The sequence below is a fragment of the Macaca nemestrina genome, chromosome 18, assembly GCF_043159975.1.
Source record: "Macaca nemestrina isolate mMacNem1 chromosome 18, mMacNem.hap1, whole genome shotgun sequence".
Lineage (NCBI taxonomy): Eukaryota > Metazoa > Chordata > Mammalia > Primates > Cercopithecidae > Macaca > Macaca nemestrina.
The window spans coordinates 76,733,034-76,751,915 of NC_092142.1; the positions used below are offsets into that span (position 1 = coordinate 76,733,034).

General features: G+C 44.9%; 1 protein-coding gene and 1 long non-coding RNA gene across 4 annotated transcripts in view; one reads left to right on the top strand and one right to left on the bottom strand.

Annotated features, from left to right (window-relative positions):
• The window catches only part of LOC105491237 (uncharacterized), a 77,675-nt gene that overhangs the window by 42,066 nt on the left and 16,727 nt on the right, over positions 1 to 18,882 (bottom strand). The window lies entirely within an intron of this gene.
• The window catches only part of LOC105491238 (vesicle amine transport 1 like), a 186,294-nt gene continuing 170,267 nt past the window's right edge, over positions 2,856 to 18,882 (top strand). The window contains exon 1 of the mRNA XM_011757442.2: positions 2,856 to 3,207. Within this exon, the coding sequence (XP_011755744.2) occupies positions 2,975 to 3,207 (233 nt within the window). The 5' untranslated portion in view covers positions 2,856 to 2,974. The remainder of the gene's footprint in view (positions 3,208 to 18,882) is intronic.

An 18,882-nucleotide genomic window follows, 5' to 3' on the forward strand; every position in this document is an offset into this window, starting at 1 on the left:
TCTGTATAAACACACATGGTGAGATGTTAAGAGCATGGATTTGGAGTTGGTCTTCTATCTCATTATAACTAGCATGTTCCTTTGAGCACAATAACTCATCATGTTAAGATTCATTTTCATTTTCCTCTTCCATAAAGTGGGAATAGGAATTCTTATCTCATGAGATTATTTTCAGAATCAAATTAAGAAATATACCTAAAGTGTCTAGAACAGTAGACACCTCCAAAACAATAACATATATTGCAGATATTATTGGTGCCAAAGCTATGTCTCGTTGGAATTCATCATTCCATGTATAAAATGATAGCTTCCTGCAAAGAGCACACACAATTCTCTGCCTGGGATTCTCTCAGCCCAAGTACATGGGACAGGATAGAAATGTCAAGGAGTTAACAATTCCAGGAACAGTTATTGGCCAATCAAGCATAGACTTTAGTGAATAAATACCTATGTCCTCACTCCTTGGGTGAGACAACTCTGAGACTTGTTCTACACTGTCTCTCAAATGTCCCCTGCGGGTTTGAGCTCCAATTGTCCACTGCGGTAAACTGCTTATTAATACATCCCATATTGGGTACCATCAATTTTCTCTCTCACTTTCCTACTTCCCAGCCAGAGTTTCCTGGGATTACTTCCAAAATAAACCACGGGTGTTCAAATTCTTGTTTCAGGATAGAATCCAGCCTAAACACTATATCTCACAATGTAAACAAGACAAACAATTTGGACAACTGGATTCACAATAAAATGTCCAATTCACTAACCAAGCCCTGTCTATTCAGGCTTCTTTTAGGCCTCTTCCTTCCATCCCGTGGCTATTGCATCAGTTGGGAGCACTCTCATTTATTTTGGTTTTTTTTTGGGGGGGGATTTTTTTTTTTGCCTGCGCTTAGTCTCTAACTGATCCCCATGCTTCCAGTAACTCTATCATCTAATCCATCACTCACTTACTGTCAAAGTTATTACCCTAAAATGCAGTTCTGGTAATGCTATTCCCATGTTTTTGTTTTGTAAGCCTTTATGGCACCAGTTGCCTCTGTGATTATGTCTTAAATTTTGTAACCTGGTATGTGAGAACTTTCAAAAGCTGGTCCCAATCAACCCTTCAAACTCATCTCCAATGATTGATAAATACAGCCAATGTTCTGCCTACATAGAACAAACCAGCATCTCAAAAGCCCTTTTACCTGTTACCTTTTGGTGTATTTGAATGAGCCTGTGACCTTTTCTGCCAGAAGAACCTGCCTCATCCTTCAAGGTCTAGCTCAAACGTTCCCTCCTCCATGAGAACTTCTCCAACTCTCTGGACTGGTCCAACTCCCTGGACCAGTTTTTCTGTGCGTATTCTACTATGTACCAATTACGTATTAAGCCCTGGGAAAATCACGCTGGATAAAAGTAGAAATAGCTCCTGCTCACATGAATTTCACAGTTGGATAAAGGAAACAGGTATTATCAGGTAAACATATAAAAGTTAGCTACAAAGGGACATAAGTGTCTCTAGTCATGGAGGTTACCAAACTGGAGGTTGGAGTGCCTCCCAAAAGGAATGGACCCTTGAGGTGACAATGAAGTAGGAGTCGACACCAGATAAAGGAGATGGAACACATACCCCAGGCCAAGGGGACAGCAGGTGCAGAACCCTGTGGAAGGAGGGAAAATAATCTTTTTTTTTTTTTTTTTTTTTTTTTTTTTTTTTTTTTTTTTTTAAGGAATAGAAGACCAGGGCATTTAAAGCAGTGAGGCGCAGGAAGACTGGGGGAAGAGAAGAGGTAGCGCTTAGATCATTCATTGTACCACATTTGTTGACTCTGCCCTTCCTGCCTCAAGCTCTGAAATTGACCTTTTCCAATATAAGGACCATGTCTCACTGAAATCATATACACCCCAGCACTTCACACAACACAGAAAAAAAAATCAATGTGCCCAATTTATAGATGAGGGTGTTGAGGCTCAGGAAGGTTGAATGAGTTGCCCAAGATCTCAAGGCTGGCGATGGCATAGCAACTATAATAGAATATAGACCTAATTCCTCAACTGCATCTCTTTCCTTAAACTGCCCCTAGGAAAACCAACTCCTCTCCCATCATTTTATTTAAGAAAATCCAAGTTTTTCTATGAGCTATTTTTCTCAAAGAGCCTGATAACAAAACAAAACGCCAGTTACTACTCTGTGTATGTACGTGCATGTTGGGGAGCGGGTACACGTTGGTCTTCCGGGGATCAGAACAGGAGCAGGATCCTTTCTGGTACAGGATTCTTGTCTAGCCTCTTTAATAGCCCGAAATGGTCTGAGTGGTGAGAATTCGCCGTCGTAAGGAAGCCCCTGGTGATGCCCAGAAAAGAGCATCCCGGCTGACCCTGCAGGTCTGGAGTGAGAAGACCCCGGACTGGACTCTTCAGGGCAGTGAGCGGGATCTCTAGTTCCCTGCTTCCCAAACCTCTCCGCCCTTCCACTGGCTGTTTGAGGAACGATCCAATTTCCCGACTATCCCGCCCAGCCTCGCAGATGGGAGGGAGAGAGGGCAACCTTGTAGCGGGAAGGCATCCTCCAGGCCTAGACATTCGTCTCGGTCCATTTCAAGGCACCCGAGCCTGTGCCGTATATAACCAAGTACTGGGCCCACGGGTAGGCGGATGACAAGGTGGCCTCTCTAGGCTCTTTTTAGTCACAGATCTTCGGCAAATCTGGGTTTGGGGTCGCGATCCCGAGCCTAATTTGGGACTATTTCAGGAACTGGAGTTGAGGCTTCATTTGGACAGGAAAGAAGGGTGGGGCGGGGGTGGAGCGCTTAGGGGCACGGCTCTTGTGAGGATTACGGCGGAGACTGTGGACCGCGGCGGCGCTCGCAGAGGCTGCAGCCATTGCATAGCCGAGCATCCCACATTCAACAGGAGGAACCCGCGGGAGAGGAGCCCCAATCCCCCAGCGCCGCAGACACCGCAGCCCGTGCGCCCCGCGCCCTCGAGCGCCATGGCCAAGGAAGGAGTGGAGAAGGCGGAGGAGACGGAGCAAATGATCGAGAAGGAGGCAGGCAAGGAGCCTGCGGAGGGCGGCGGTGGCGACGGATCGCACCGCCTCGGGGACGCCCAGGAGATGCGCGCGGTGGTGCTGGCCGGCTTCGGGGGTCTCAACAAGCTGCGGCTCTCCAGGAAGGCCATGCCCGAGCCTCAGGACGGCGAGCTCAAGATCCGCGTCAAAGCCTGGTCCAGTATCCGCGCCTTTCTCGCTTTCTCTCTTTTTGCGCGCTGGGCGCTAGGGAGGGGGTGGGAAAGCTGCAACTGGGATGCTGCCCGGGTAGGGCCGCCGCGCGCACCCCCTCCGCGCGTTCACCCGGGTCTCAGAGCCTCCCCGGGCCAAAGCTGGGGAGGATGCAGAGGGGTGGCCTCCCCAAGCCAGATCTAGGGGTGACGAGAGGAAAATGTGAGCTCCTGAGCGCAGGGAGAATGCTGGCGCCCAAGCACCCAGGGTCTGGAAGATTGCGCTACGGGAGTTCTCCGTCTGAGAGGAAACTCAGCTTCTGCACAGGGGGGTAGATGCTTAACAGAATTAAAAATATATGTATTAAGAACCGCAAGCCCACTGTGTGCCAGCTGCCGTTGGTAGTTTTACATGTGCGATCCTATTTAATACTTCCTAGGACCTCATGAGTCAAGTGCCATCATGATCCCTTTACAGATAAGAAAGCCGCCGCTCAGAGAGAATGAGTGATTTGCCCAAGATCACTCAGCTGCCACTAAGTGGCTTGGCCGGGAATTTGATACCTGATCTTTTTCTCACCTCTATGCTGTTGTCCTGAAGGGCCTGGGACAGGGTGCAGGGCTGGGTCCCGCCTCCTGCACACTTTCTTCCCCGTAGCTTGACGGGGAAAGCAACTAGGAAGCAAGAGGGTCGGTACATTGCATCCAAGCTTGGTGAGGGTGGAGGCCAGGCCTGCAGCGCAACCCCCTCCATCCCCCTCTCCATCCTCTGTTTCTCCGAGAGGGGAAAAAACGCTGATCAGTCTCCCCGGAATTCCTGCTCCCATCTCAAAAGGAGCTCGGCTCTCTAAGCTGCCCTCTATTCCCCATTCCCCCTGGGGGAACTTCTCCAGGCCCTCAGGCTCAGCTGAGATTCCCTGGGAGAGTTTAAGCCTCTCTTTGTGCGGGCACTGTAAGATCATTTCCCTGAAGTTCTGGGAAGGGCTTACCCGACAGAGGCGGACTGGACCCAACACTAGGTTTGCATGTTAAACTTGTAAGGGGAACTTGCTATTATCATGGTGAGACGAGCCTGTTCCTTCCCATCTGTTTTGTAGAGCCTCCCAGTACATACTGCTCTCCAAAGCAACAGCCAGCTCACAAGCTCCTAGGTTAGATCAGAAACCCAAGATCTGGACCTGATCTGGAGGCAAGAGAAATGCAAAGGAGCGTCCCCTCCCCTTCACCACCTTGAGAGCAGACGCAGGTTTCATCTGCCAGATTAGAAGGCAGCTAGTGGGAGAAGCAGGCACTGATCCCTGTCTTGCTGCTCATATATGGTCAGGTTTGACTCTGAACACTACTCGTGGGCTTCTGGTGAGGAATTCAGGGTAAGGGAAGAGGTTTTTGCAAACCGGGGGATCCTGTACAATGAACTCTTATTGAATCAAGTTGTTTGATCCCAGAAGGAGAGCTTATACCTGACCTTTCGCAGCTAAATCCCCAAAGACCAGCCCACTCCCCCACCCCACAATGCCTAGTACACTGTTTGGCGCACGGCACACCCTAAATAACTTATCGCTGAATGAATGGATTGAGGAAAGAGCTCGGAGGAGGATTGTTGTGTCATTATTTTTCTTTACTTGCTAGTGGAAGAGCTTTTGCTTAGTACAACTAAAACCATGCATTTAGAACTCTCCTTCCTTAACCACTTCATCAAAAAATATTACTTGCATACACACACGTATACATACATGTGTATATACATATATACAATTATATAATCAGTTACATATGTATGTGTATGTAATTTATGACCCTTCATCCAAATTGAGGATGGGATTCTAGGATTCTACGTCAGGGTATATATTCAGAGAGTGAAAATGATGAAACTACTTTTTAAAGGAAACAGCATCATCTGCAGTACACATAGTTCTGTGTTTTCCAGTCTTATGCTAACTGCATAATTGCTAATAGGAACTGAAGCATTTTGAAATAATAAATGTCAAGATGAAGGCCAAGACATTGATTTTCAAAGCCAGATGTGCAAGCCTGTTCTTCAGTGGAGCTCCACGCACACGCGCACATACACACACACAGGAATCACTGCACTTCCCCCACCCGAATTGTTCAGAAAGCCAACCAGGCTGCAGGTACATTTAGGATACAGTGTTGCTAACAGCCCAGATTGATTTTCCTTTCACCAAGCTAGAAACAGAGTTAATGGTTTTACAAGGATTGTAATAGGCTTGTAAAGATGGCCCACTGGGCACCTCCTTCTCCAGTGGGCTGGGATTGGCTGGCCAGACATACCCATTGATTATAAGTTTTAGCCTTGGGATCCAGGATGACTCATTCTGTATTTTTATGAATCAGCCGATGGCTTCCTGGATGAAGGTCTCCCTTTTATCTGCTCTCTATTTTTAATAGAAACTTTTTGTCATAATAGGATATGCTTTTTGCTTGGAATAAAGCATAGTCCATTTGAACCAGTATTAGTTAGACCTGGAATGACGTTCCAAGTTGGCTATACATTTTATGAAAATGGAAGAGATGAGGCAGGAAGGAATATCTATTTTATATCATTTACTCTCTTTCATTCATGGGTCAATGGCATGAGTATTTTTCCTGTAGAACAGAAGAGCAAATTGAGGCTTGGAAACATTGAGTCATTTGCCAAATACATCACACAATAATAGAGTTAGGATTTGAATCTGCTTCTCCTTGAATTTTTGCTGTTCTCCTTTTATTCCATTTTGTCTCCCTTGGTGGAAAAGCCATAGGACATGTGATTCCCCTCTTAGCAGGAAGTCTCACTTTCTTTTCTCCACCGAAGATATTTCCTTTGCTCTTTTTATGTCTGGCTTAAGAGAATATTCTCTAGCTATTCCCAAAGTAGTATGGCTTTCTCCAGAAAGTAGAGACATTTTGGTCAAATGCAGCTCGAAGAGAACTGTTGCTGGGGTCAAGGTTGGAGTGACAGCAGAGTCTTCTGTCTAAATTGTTTTTTTAAATGTCAGTTTTGATGGCAGATAGATTTCACCAATTATTCATGGAATTCTTTATGCAACAAGAGGTTTAAGTGATCAGGTGGAAAAAGCATGTGGTCCTTGAAGAAAGATGGACTTGGATATAAGCTTAAGTCTCTTCTCTTCCTATCCATATGCCCTTGGGGGATGTGTCTCAATGTCTCCAAACTTCCCATACATTATCTGCAAAGTGGGGATGATAAAATGAACCTCATGGTATTGTTGAGAGGATCCAATGCAAGAAAGACACTGGCTGTTGTCAGCATTCAATAAGTAGGATTCGTTGTGACTGCTGTTGTTGCCATATCTAGACCAATGTGATATATGCTGCTTGGTGACCTGACAACTTGGAGGCCATCATTTTAATCATGTATGTAATGTAGGCAATATCATGTCACATTTGCTTAGTGATTAAGAGAGCTTCCTAGACACGAGTCCCAGCTCTGATACTTGCTAACTGGACGTCTTAGGTCTGGCTCCTTGGAGGCAGAGCCTGACACAGGTATCCTTTTCCAGGTGGTTTATTGAAAGCGTGCTTTTAGACCTATGGGAACAAGGGAAGCAGGCTAGGGAAGAGGAAGGTGTTAAGCAAGGATGTGGTCTTAGCTGGATCCCACTGCAGAGTCAGTCCCACCTTGAAGCAAGGAACAGACGGAGCCTTGTGTGTCATTGGCTGTGGGCTGCTTCCTAAGTGGGGACATCAAGCCTCTCAAGCAGAAGTGGCTTCTATTTGAGCAAAATTCTCTAGGGAAAGGGATGACTGAGGCTTGAGCAGCCAACACTTCCAGCAGTTTGGGGATGGGCGTGCTGCCCATAGATGGGATCTGGGTGAGGTACAAACCCTGCCTTCTGGTTGGCCTTGGCCATGTTGTTGTTAAGAACATGTTAACAAGCTTCTGTTTCCTGGGCTATAAAACAGAGCATCCATTTCATAATAGCATCTCCCTTCATGGTGGTGTAATGAAGCTTCAATGACATGCCATATACAAAGACCTTTATAAGGATGCCTGGTGCTTAGCAAGTAGTCAAAAAATGATAACCATTATTATCTAAACTTTTACTTTTGGTTGCCATAGATACTTTATATGGTTTATTATTCAAACTGGAACTCTTATATTTTGAGACAGGCATAGCAAGTAGTCAAAAAATGATAACCATTATTATCTAAACTTTTACTTTTCATTGCCATAGATACTTTATATAGTTTATTATTCAAACTGGAACTCTTATGTTTTGAGACAGGCATAGCAAGTAGTCAAAAAATGATAACCATTATTATCTAAACTTTTACGTTTGGTTGCTGTAGATACTTATATCGTTTATTATTCAAACTGGAGCTCTTACATTTTGAGACAGGGCCTTGCTCTGTCACCCAAGCTGAAGTGCAGTGGTGTGATCATGGTTCACTGCCACCTTGATCTCCCTAGCTCAAGTGATCATCCTGCCTTGGCTTCCTGTGTAGCTGGGACCACAGGCATGTGCCACCGTGCCCAGCTAATTTTTAAAAAATTTATTTTTTATAGAGACAGAGTCTCACTGTGTTGCTCAGGCTGGTCTCAAACAAACTGAACCTCTTCTAAAAGCAAAAGGGGCACTGTTTATAATTACTCCTACATAGGAGAAGCTATAATCATAAACTGGAACTGTCTTAAGCAAACTGAGGTGTATAGTTCTCCCCTAACTGATACAAGTCAGAACTGTGCCTTTGCTGCTATCAGTCTTATCACAGTTGAGTGTCTCTGAGACAGGGCCTGCTAGAATTTTAGGCTGGCAGAGGGTCTCCACGTTGGGCTGCAAGAATGTATTTAAGTGGCCATTAACAAACCTTGTCTGGTTTGTGGCTCCAATTGGCTTGCAGTAGAAGGGCACTAATGGATTAGGGACATTTATTTTCCCAGAGTGATTTACAGCAAGAGGCTACATGAAACTGCTGGAAAGAGACCAATTGGATGAAAAATGGTTCCAGCCAGTCATGGTTCCATTGGCTGATCTGAAAATGGGCTGAGGGCAGGCCACATCAGAAGAAAGCTACCAGATTGGTGAGATTCTAATATGTCACAAGGGTATAGTAAATTGGAGATGGGGGAAGGAATAAACGTATATTGACCAGCTGTTATGAGGCAGGAACTGAGTTGCCTGCGATACACTGTTTCATTTCATCCTAATGACAACTCAACAAAATCAGTATCGCCATCTCCAATTAAAGATGAGGAAACTGACATTCACAGACACATCAGGATCACAGACTGCTACGTGGAAGAGCCGTGTGAAAACCCAAGTGTGCCTAAAACCCATATGGCTCTTTACATTTTGGAGAATCAGAGAGACACAGTGACAAAGACATAAAAGAGAAAGAGACAGAGAGAGACAGACAGAATCAAAGAGACACAGTGACAGACATAAAAGAGAACGAGACAGAGAGAGACACACACAAATCATGAGAGACCAAGAGACACAGAGAGGCAGACAGGCACAGAGACAGGAATATACAGAGAAACAGCCATGAATGTACTTGACTGATTTGAAGTACAACTGCTAAGACTCAAAATTGCACAGTAGTATCCTGCCTCCCACCCCAAAACAGCCATTATGTTTCTGAACTACATCCGTTTTGTCTACACTTGTGAGATATAGTATGTGGGATGCTTTGGGGGATCCATCTAGATGGAGTTACTATGACTGTTGACCCAGAACACCCATGCTGATTAAACACAATCACAATTACCACTCCTTGAACCACTCAAAATATTGGAGTTCCTCCCTCTGCCTCCTTTACGTTGATCAGGCCATTGCTACATTGGCAAACTGAGTATAAGTTATCCCCAAACAACAGAGCATTAAACTGTCACTAGTAAGGTTGATGCAATGAGACGTGGCCAACATGATATTCCCTGTGTTTATTCAAATAAACAAGTGGCGTCCATGAGGTTAAGTGACACAGATGTTTGTAAAACTAAGAAATTGCTCAGAGGGTTTCTAATGCCAAGTCAGGAGCCACTCCGACATGGAGATTGGAATAATGTGTTCTGAATCACTCTGTATTGGATGCAAGCGTCAGGATTTGACAGTAAAGGATGACTCCATGCTGAGTCATATTTAAGCCTCATTTGATGATGAGAACATGGAAGTGCTAGCTCAGGGGTCATTTTTATTTAATGAAATTTGCATTCTGTCATCAACTGAGTCCTTGCTGATGATGATTGGGGATGGTGACAATATCCGCTCTTTATCTAATAATGAAATGGACTTCTTGCTTTTCTGGCGATTTGAAGACGAAAGGAAACCTAGAATCAGTGCTTCTTCTAGCTCATGAGAACAAAGAAATATGTTTTGACCCCATCATTTGAACCCACTGTTTATACTTAGCCATCTTGCCCCCTGAGAATATTTTGATCTCACTATCAATAGAGAAGTCTTTGTCTTTTCTCTCCGTTTTATGTCCCCTCTCCCTCAATCTGTATCTTCACATTTTCCTGTCTTCCAATTTTTCCATTCTGCTGCTAAAAAAAAATAGCCACCAAAGAATAACCTCACTAATAGAGCAATAATTGGTAGAATTTACAGTGGAGTGGGAAAAAGATTGAGAAACTGAGATTTGTTATAATAATATTTTACATGAAATAGGATTCATCCAAGTAGAAATAATTTCAGAAAATAAAAGTGAAGTAAATGGCAAATAGCTTAACAGCTTATTAACAGCTTAACAACAAATAGATAAACTGTGCCATTTAGAACGTTTTAATTTGCTAAAAATCAACACTGTTGTCATAATTCTGATGACTTGTTTGTGGTAGGTATTTCCTCAGGATTAAACCTTTTGGGGGGTTGAAAGTATGGAATTAAAAATAACCTGGAATCAAAAGGAAGAGCCTGAAGGAAGAGCAGGAACGAAGGCGGATGGGTCCACTCAGAAAAGATTTATTCATTCCACCTAGTTGGTCAACTAGCATTGGTAGGGACTCAGTGCAGATTGGGAGGAAGCTGCTTATTCTTTGGAAAGTGCTGGGGCTCTGGTTTCAGGCAGACATGGGTTAAAATTTTGCTTTGCCCTTTATTAACCATTTGTGTTTGAGCAAATCGCTTAGCTCCCTTTTTCCCCCCTTTTTTTTTGAGACAGAGTTTTGCCCCGTCGCCCAGGCCGGAGTGCAGTGGTGCAATTTCAGCTCACTGCAACCTCTGCCTACCGAGTTCAAGAGATTCTCCTGCCTCAGCCTCCCAAGTAGCTGGGATTACAGGCACCTGCCACCATGCCCAACTAATTTTTATATTTTTAGTAGAGACAGGGTTTCACCATGTTGGCCAGGCTGGTCTCGAATTCCTGACCTCAGGTGATCTGCCCGCCTCAGCCTCCCAAAGTGCTGGGATTACAGGCATGAGGCTCCACGCCCAGCCAGTTGCTTAGCTCTCTAAGTGTTATTTGCTTTACTTATAAAATGGAGATACAACCTTATAGAACATCCGATGTATACTGGGTTTCTATGAACAGCAGCCAGATCTCAACCGTACAGGGACTAGTGAGAAACCAATGGCAGGTGGCTGATGATGGGCAAAGGGAATGGCGACTGATCATTGCACCCGCCCTGCCATCTATCTGCAGCATCTTTGCAGTGACAAAACCTACTATGTACCTCAGCATTTCATCTGATCCTCACCACCTCATGGGGTAGGTGTCACCAAAATTATCATCCATGTTTTCTAGGAGAGGAAGCTGGGACTCAGGGATAGAGTGGAAACAGTGAGAAGCTACAATCGATTTGCGTTCAGATCCTAACTCTACCTCACCGTGGCTGTGTGATCTTAAGCAAATAGCACTTTCAACTTGTCTACTTCCTCACTTTGTTAATGACATGCACTTTTACGTATTGTTACAAAGACTAGCTGAGCGTCTATAGAAGTCTTGATGGTGGCTTGCACATGGTGGGTACTCAATAAATGCTGTGTCTTCCCAAATGACTTGGGCTTTTACATACAGAACTGGAACATGAATTGCTATCTCCTGGTTTCTTGCCTAGTGGTTCTCACACTAAACTACATTGCCAGCAGGGAGTAGGATGCTGGCTTTTCCATAAAATGGAATGAAATAATGTCTTTTGCAGCAACATAGATGGAGATAAAGGCTGTTATCCCAAGAGAAATAACTCAGAAACAGAAAGTCCAACCTGGTACCTTCTCACTTAGAAGTGGGTACCCATGGGCATGGTACACACTGAGTAGAATAATAGACATTGGAGGCTCTAAAAGGTGTGAGGGTGGGAGGAAGATGAGGATTGAAAATCGCCTAATGGTACAGTGGTCACTACTGGTGCAGTGGGTGCACTAAAGGCCCGGATTTGACCATTACACAGTATATCCACGCAACAAAACTGCACTTGTACCCCTTAAATCTATTTTGATTTTGAGATGGAGTCTTGCTCTGTCACCCAGGCTGGAGTACAATGGCACCGTCTCACCTCACTGCAACCTGCGCCTCCCAGGTTCAGGTGATTCTCCTGCCTCAGCCTCCTGAGTAGCTGGGACTACAGGCATACACCATCTGGCTACTTTTTGTGTTTTTAGCAGTGACAGATTTCACCATGTTGGCCAGGTTGGTCTCAAACTCCTGACCTCAGGTGATCCGCCTGCCTCAGCCTCCCACAGTGTTGGGATTACAGGCTTAAGCCACTACGCCCAGCAATTTTTCTTTTTCCTTTTCTTTTCTTTTTTTTTTGGATGCTGGCTTTCAAAGCCACCCAATTTCCAGGGTTGGGAATAGATTTGGACTGATCTATTGCTGCCTTCCCACCAGCCCCCTGCATCCCCACCCATGGGTTGCTGCAGGGATTTCTTTGCTAGCTGGATGTATATAGACAATCCAGCCTCTGGAGCTTGGTTCACTCTCATTCAAAGGAGTCAAATCCCACACTTTGGACCCATCACTGACACTCAACACTGACAGCAGAGCTCACCCAGGCATGAAGAAATAATGCCGCAATGACCCCCAAGCTCCTGGGACTTCCTCTTCCTAAGAGACAGCCTTTTGGACATCTTGGCATTTGTCACAGAAGAAAAAGTGTAATTAGAAGGAAGAAGAGACTCTTCACAGGAAAGGGCGGCAAGCATATAATCTCAAATTAGTTTGATTCCTCTGTGTGTGATCTCATACAGAACATCGGTTGCAGTCATGGTATGAAAATGAGTTTTATGTCTGAAGGCTCAGGAGACAAAATAGATGTTCCAGTGAAAGAAGCTGTTTTATCTTTGAACGTCATATTTTCTTGATGAGAACATGCAGTCAGCGTCTGTCCTCAGTCTCCTGTCAATGACCCTGATGCCTCGTCCCCAGAATTTTCCTGGAGCCAGGGACATGCTAAACAATGCCTCACCAAACAGAACCCGAAGTCAAAGCATTGGGTCCTCTCACTCCTGACTTCTCTAAATAACTGTGGTTCCCAGAGCCTAATGCAGGATAATTATCTCCTGAGCAAGGGATGACAATGATTCCTTTCTTAACCTGGCACTGGCCATACACCCAAGCCAGTTGAGAAGCAGTATGCTTCTTGGTTATAAAATAGTTAATGTGTGAATTAAAACAAGCCTGGATTCAAATCCTGGCTCTAACAATTTTAGCTACCTGTATAACCTTGGAAAAATGATTTAGTCTTTTGAAACCTCAGTTTGCTCATCTGTAATATGGATATAATACTAGCATGTATGGGGTAAAAGTTTTTGTGTGGGGATAGAAAAAAGTAATGCAGCTGAAGTGCCTAGCAAGGATGTTGATACATTTCATATTTGTTGAATGAATGAATAAATGAAGTGTGTGTGTCGTATAACATGTGTTTGATAGATATTAATGGTGGGGAGGAGGTACAAAGAAATAGGACATTAAAAAGTCCCTCCATGCTTCATAAAGTTTTCTGAATAGAGTCCCTCATTCAGACTCCACCTGTATCCCCCAAAGATTACAAAGCCCTGACATCAAAAGTAGCTCAAGCAGGATGTGCCACTGTGTCATGACATATACAAGAAGATCAAGATTAATTCCTGAAGGGACAAGAGAGGAAATGGAATCAAAATATACTGTGCTCCTACTGTGTGCTAGAAACTGGACCAAGCTTAGAGATCTTCAGAGGGCAGGAAGGCCTCCCCTCTCTTTATTTCAGCCCTGCTGGCCATCACGATGAATTTGTTCCTGGGTTTCTAGACTTTCTCCTCTCCTTCCCCTTCTTTTATCCTCTCTCCTCATAAGTTAGTTTCATGTGCTCCTGCTGCAATGAACTTCCTTCCCGAGGCTGGTAAAGGTGGTGGCCTTTAGCTGCAGCTGCCGTGTAAAAATTTAGCAAGCCCCAGTGCAAAGAGAACTTTTTTTCTCTCCCAGTTTTCATGTATTAAGGAAGGAATTTGATTGGTTCTTTGCAAATCACATACCAGGCCCTGGAGATTTCTATCCCTCTCTTCCTCTCCCAGTCCTGCTCCTCCTCTCCTTGTCTCTCCTTCCCTCTTCTCTCCCTCTCTTTCTCTGTCTCTCTCCCTCCCTTCTTTTCCCTCCCTCTGTCTTTCCCCTTTTCTCCCTTTCACTTTCTCCATCTCTTCCCCTCTCCACTGTCTCCCTCTCTCTCCTCTTTCTCTCTCTGGCTTAAGAAAATGAGGAGCTGTGATTGACCACACCTGTGCCTCATGCTGTCTTACCTTGGTCTAAAAGAATGTGAGCATCATATCTGACAGCCCCGGGTGTGTGTGTGTGTGTGTGTGTGTGTGTGTGTGTGTGTGTGTGTGTGTGTGTTTTGGGGGAAAAGGAGAGGGTAAATACTCCAAAAGGATTGGAGTGTGTGTGTGTGTGTGTGTGTGTGTGTGTGTGTGTGTGTGTTTTGGGGGAAAAGGAGAGGGTAAATACTCCAAAAGGATTGGAGAGTAATTACCAGAAGGTGGGGGATAAGAAGCACATGGGACTAATTTAAATGGTAGCCATCATGGGTGGATGTAAGACTCTTCTTCATCCAGTAAAAAGTGAAGAATCCGAGGGGAACTGGAGAAGTCAGGTTCATTCCCTCTCCTGTGATTGTACTTTTCTCAGCACAGTTATTAAGTCACATTAAATAACATATATTTTCAACTTTGAGACCCATCGTGTTGTAAATCTTTTTGGTAACCTTGGAAATTCTAAGATTTTTCTCTGTGATCAGTTAACTGTTGGATGCCAAGCATGGTGCGTGGTTCACAGTAGGCATTCAATAAACCTGAAGAATGAGTAAATATATTACTGACTTTCTAGTAAACATGACCTTCTGATACAAACAGTGGTCATGCCTGGTGAGTGGGGCTCAAGCTTCCCTTCTTCATCTCAGCTTTCTCCAACAAGAACCTAAATCTCTCCTGAGGCCTCTCACATGCAGATCTCTGAGTGAGAACCTGGAAGAATACCAAAGGAACTATGTTTTCAGGAGTTTTACTTCTCCTTAACACAATCTATTCTCTTGGAAGCGAAATGCACTTTTTGTGCTAATAACTACTTTCTCTAGCCTGGGAAATGTGGGTCTCTGACTTCTCAAGATGCTCTGTAATTTTCTCCTTGTTGACATCTGGCTCCATCGAGTGCCGCAGACCAAAGCTCTTAGAGAGAACCTGCCATGCAGCCCCAATGACTGTTATTCCATGAGCAATCACTCAAGCATCCCTGCAATACATGGGATTATCATGTATGCCTGGGGACTCTAAGGCCGACCAACCTGGATGTTAAAATCCTAAAACCATATTTCTACGATTCTGTCCCTACCCTCCGTAGGTATCAGGACCCCCAAACTGCACCTCTCAAAACCCACAGAGAGTTTCAAGGGTTGCCTAAGAGGTATTGCGTAGGTACTCAGAAACACAGTTCTCCTGGTTCCCCAAATGATCCTGAACCTTTCCTATGGTCTTGTTCTTTTCCCACTGCCATACACCAAAGCTACCCAGAATATGTCCCCATTTTCTCCCTGTTCCAGATAGAAAGTCAGGCTCCCTGCTTGGGCTGTGGCACATTTTCCCCCCAATGCAGGTTACAAAGCAGCACATGCTACCTTGTATATTTAATGCTCCCACTGTTTGGAGTTAATAGGAAAGATACATTAATTATATTTCACTATTATCATAATAGCTTTTTTTTTTTTTTTTGACAGAGTCTCACTCTGTTGCCCAGGCTAGAGCACAGTGGCCCAATCTCAGTTCACTGCAACCTCTGCCTCCCGGGTTCAAACAATTCTCCTGCCTCAAGCCTCCCGAGTAGCTGGGATTACAGGCATGTGCCACCACACTTGGCTAATTTTTGTATTTTTAGTAGAGAAGGGGTTTCACCATGTTGTCCAGGCTGGTCTCGAACTCCTGACCTCAGGTGATCTGCCCGCCTTGACTCCCCAAATTGCTGGGATTACAGGTGTGAACCACTGCCCCTGGCCCCATAATAGCCTTTACTGAGTAGCTGGAATTACAGGCATGTGCCACCACACCTGGCTAATTTTTGTATTTTTAATAGAGATTGGGTTTGCCATGTTGTCCAGGCTGGTCTTGAACTCCTGACCTCAGGTGATCTGCCCGCTCTATGCCGTGTTTTATGGTGATGTCTGTGATACCAAGTATCTTACCCATGAAGAACCAAGATCAAGGAAGTGAATGAACTCACCAATCATCACACAAACCACAGAAACATTGCTTTCAAACCAGCATTTGTTTTTCTCCAGCTCCCACACCTCTCGCGCTCCTTGTCACTACCTTTCACTGCTCTGTTCCAGGCAAGAACTCCTGGAGCTAAAAAACACCTTAAATGGTGCGGAACGACAACATTAAACATTCAGCTTTCCATTATTTGTTCTCTGCCTGCTTCATCCAGACCTGTATTCTCCAACTCACTTTTTCCCTTAGGATGAGGTTTGTTATTGTTCCCAGAAGACATAGCTGCTCTTCATGCAAATGAACACATTGTGGGGCAGCCCCACTGGCCCAGATAGTCTGAGCGGTATGATTCAAGGGAGCCCTGATGAGACTTTCAAACCGCACTGTCTGTACTCCTGCCCCTCCTCCCAACACAGGCACACTTGTATCTCTGAGTGGACTGTCCATCAAAGTACACACTTTCATTAAAAAAAAAAAAAATAGCATCCCTCATCTAGGATCGGAAAGAAATGTTTTTCATTTATCTGTGCTACACCTACTTCAATCAGCTAATGGGGAGCTATTAAACCTATCATACCTGTGATTGGTCTGAATGATTTTCTAATTGGTTTTCCTTTATCCGCTCAGTTAAACTCACTAAAATTGTTCCGATTGGGGACCTCGTAATAAACTCTGACTCAACGTTTTGTAGCCAGAATCGAGGATGCATGATGCAGCCATCAATGCGCCCACCTTCCTGAAACAGCCCTTTCAGATTTGAAGGCCTTCTCTGTCTGACCCCGCTCCGGGACTACTACTACATAGGAAATGAATGGCAAAGGCAATTTTCACCCTCCCACCGCTTTGAGCCTCAGCATCTCTGTCCTTAGCCAGCAGCACATGTGGGAGACTCCACATCTTCCTTTTGCATTTTTAGCAGGCTTCTTTCCTGGTCATCTTTTTTCCATTTGTGTCCTTAAGATAGCTGGGCCTGTTTGCTCTTGAATGGAGACCTAGCTTCCAAAATAATTGAAAAGCACTGTCAAAGTCTTGAGTCCCTTAGAAAACACTAAAGTTGCCCCGGCACGGTGGCGCATGCCTGTAATCCCAGCACTTTCAGAGGCTGAGGGTGGAGCATGAGGTCAGGAGTTCAAGACCAGCCTAGCCAAGATGGTAAAATTCCGTCTCTACTAAAAATACAAAAATTAGCCGGGCATGGTGGCAGGCGCCTATAGTCCCAGCTATTCGGGATGCTGAGGCAGGGAATTGTTTGAACCCAGGAGGCAAAGGTTGAAGTGAGCCAAGATCGTGCCACTGCACTCCAGTCTGGGCAACAGAGTGAGACCCCACCTCAAACACACACACACACACACACTAAAGTTGCATCCATTCACGGCATGGACAAGACTTCTCAAACATTTTCTTTTCCTGTGTACATCCCACAAGTGCCGCTGCTCCCTCCAAACTCTGCTGTCTTCAAACTCTTCCAGATTTTGAAACCTTGCTCTTGCTATTTCTTGGCAATCTTTATTCACCTTTCATATCTAGTCTTTAATCTTCCAGGAGTAAATCCTTGCTTTTTTTTTGAAGCGCATCAATCAAGCAAGTCTTTGATCTTCTCAGTTTCCTTCTCACCATCACAGCAGTGGACGCAGCAGGGCTGCCAGCCAAGCACGGCTAAGAGATTATTTCTTTTGCAAAAAGAAAGAAGAGGGCTCTCAAATCATTCCTAGGTATTTTCCTACTTACACCTTCAGTGGAGAAATTATTGTTTGCCAGCCTTTAATGTGCCCTGTGCTAAGCACTGAACATTGAAAGGTGGATTTTAAGACAAGCCCTGTGCCCTAAAGTTGCTCAAAGTCTACAGGGAAGACAATAGGGTAGAGATGGTGCTCCTGTCTCCTCCTTAGGATCCATTAGACTTAAATATTACTTAACCAAAAGTTCAGTTCCTTAGTCACACTAGTTACATTTCAAGTGTTCAATACCACGTGGCCAAGTGGCAACCATATTGGAGAGCTGCAGACACAGAACATTTCCATCATTCCAGAGCGTTCTCTTGGACGTGTCTGTTCAAGTCTTCATCTCCTTTTGGTTCCTATTGAAACAACCATTTTACTAGACATTTTTTTTTTTTTGAGACGGAGTCTCGCTTTGTCGCCCAGGCTGGAGTGCAGTGGCGTGATCTGGGCTCACTGTTAGCTCTGCTTCCTGGGTTCACGCCATTCTCCTGCCTCAGCTTCCCAAGTAGCTGGGACTACAGGCGCCCGCCCGCACGCCCGGCTAAATTTTTGTATTTTTAGTAGAGACAGGGTTTCACCATGTTAGCCAGGATGGGCTCAATCTGCTGACCTCATGATCTGCCGGCTTCGGCCTCCCAGAGTGCTGGGATTACAGGCATGAGCCACCGCGCCCGGCTAGACATTCTTTTTATCAGCAGCAATGTCTTAGGAAATAGCTGTCATGTTGTAGCGAAAATGGACCGTTTCTCCATGGGGACCCTGTCCATCTTTGGCTCCGAGGAGAAATCAAGCCATCACCACTCTATCTTCTCCCCTCCGTGGAGAGGTGAGATGGGGCTGGAGAGGCTGAGAGAACAGGAGCAAGGGGCACACTCATTCAGTGATACTTTCTTTGAGAAGAACCTGATCCCAGTCACGTGATTTAAGAACTACCGTCTCTGCACTAGCTGTGACTCTCGTACAGCCTCCTCTTATGGAACTGTCATGCTGTATAGTCATTCCTTTGTTGATCTCTGAGTCCTGGAAAGCAGAGATGTCATTGTCACTGTTGTGACATTAGTGCCTAGCCAAGCCCCAAAACACAGAGGGGTCTGTTGAATTTAAATTGAAGGACATTAAATGTTCTATGCAACCAGTCACTGCCGAGCACCTGTTTGAAGTCAATGCCTTGGTCAACATCAAATGTGGAGCATAAAGATGTTAACCTTTACAGGGACCTTAGCAATAAATACCTCCTGCTGTGTGCTGAGGAGGTGCTGAGAGTAAATAACTCCAGGTCTCAAAGTCAAAAGAGTTAGTCTCAGCATCCAGGAGTGCTTGTTTTGGAC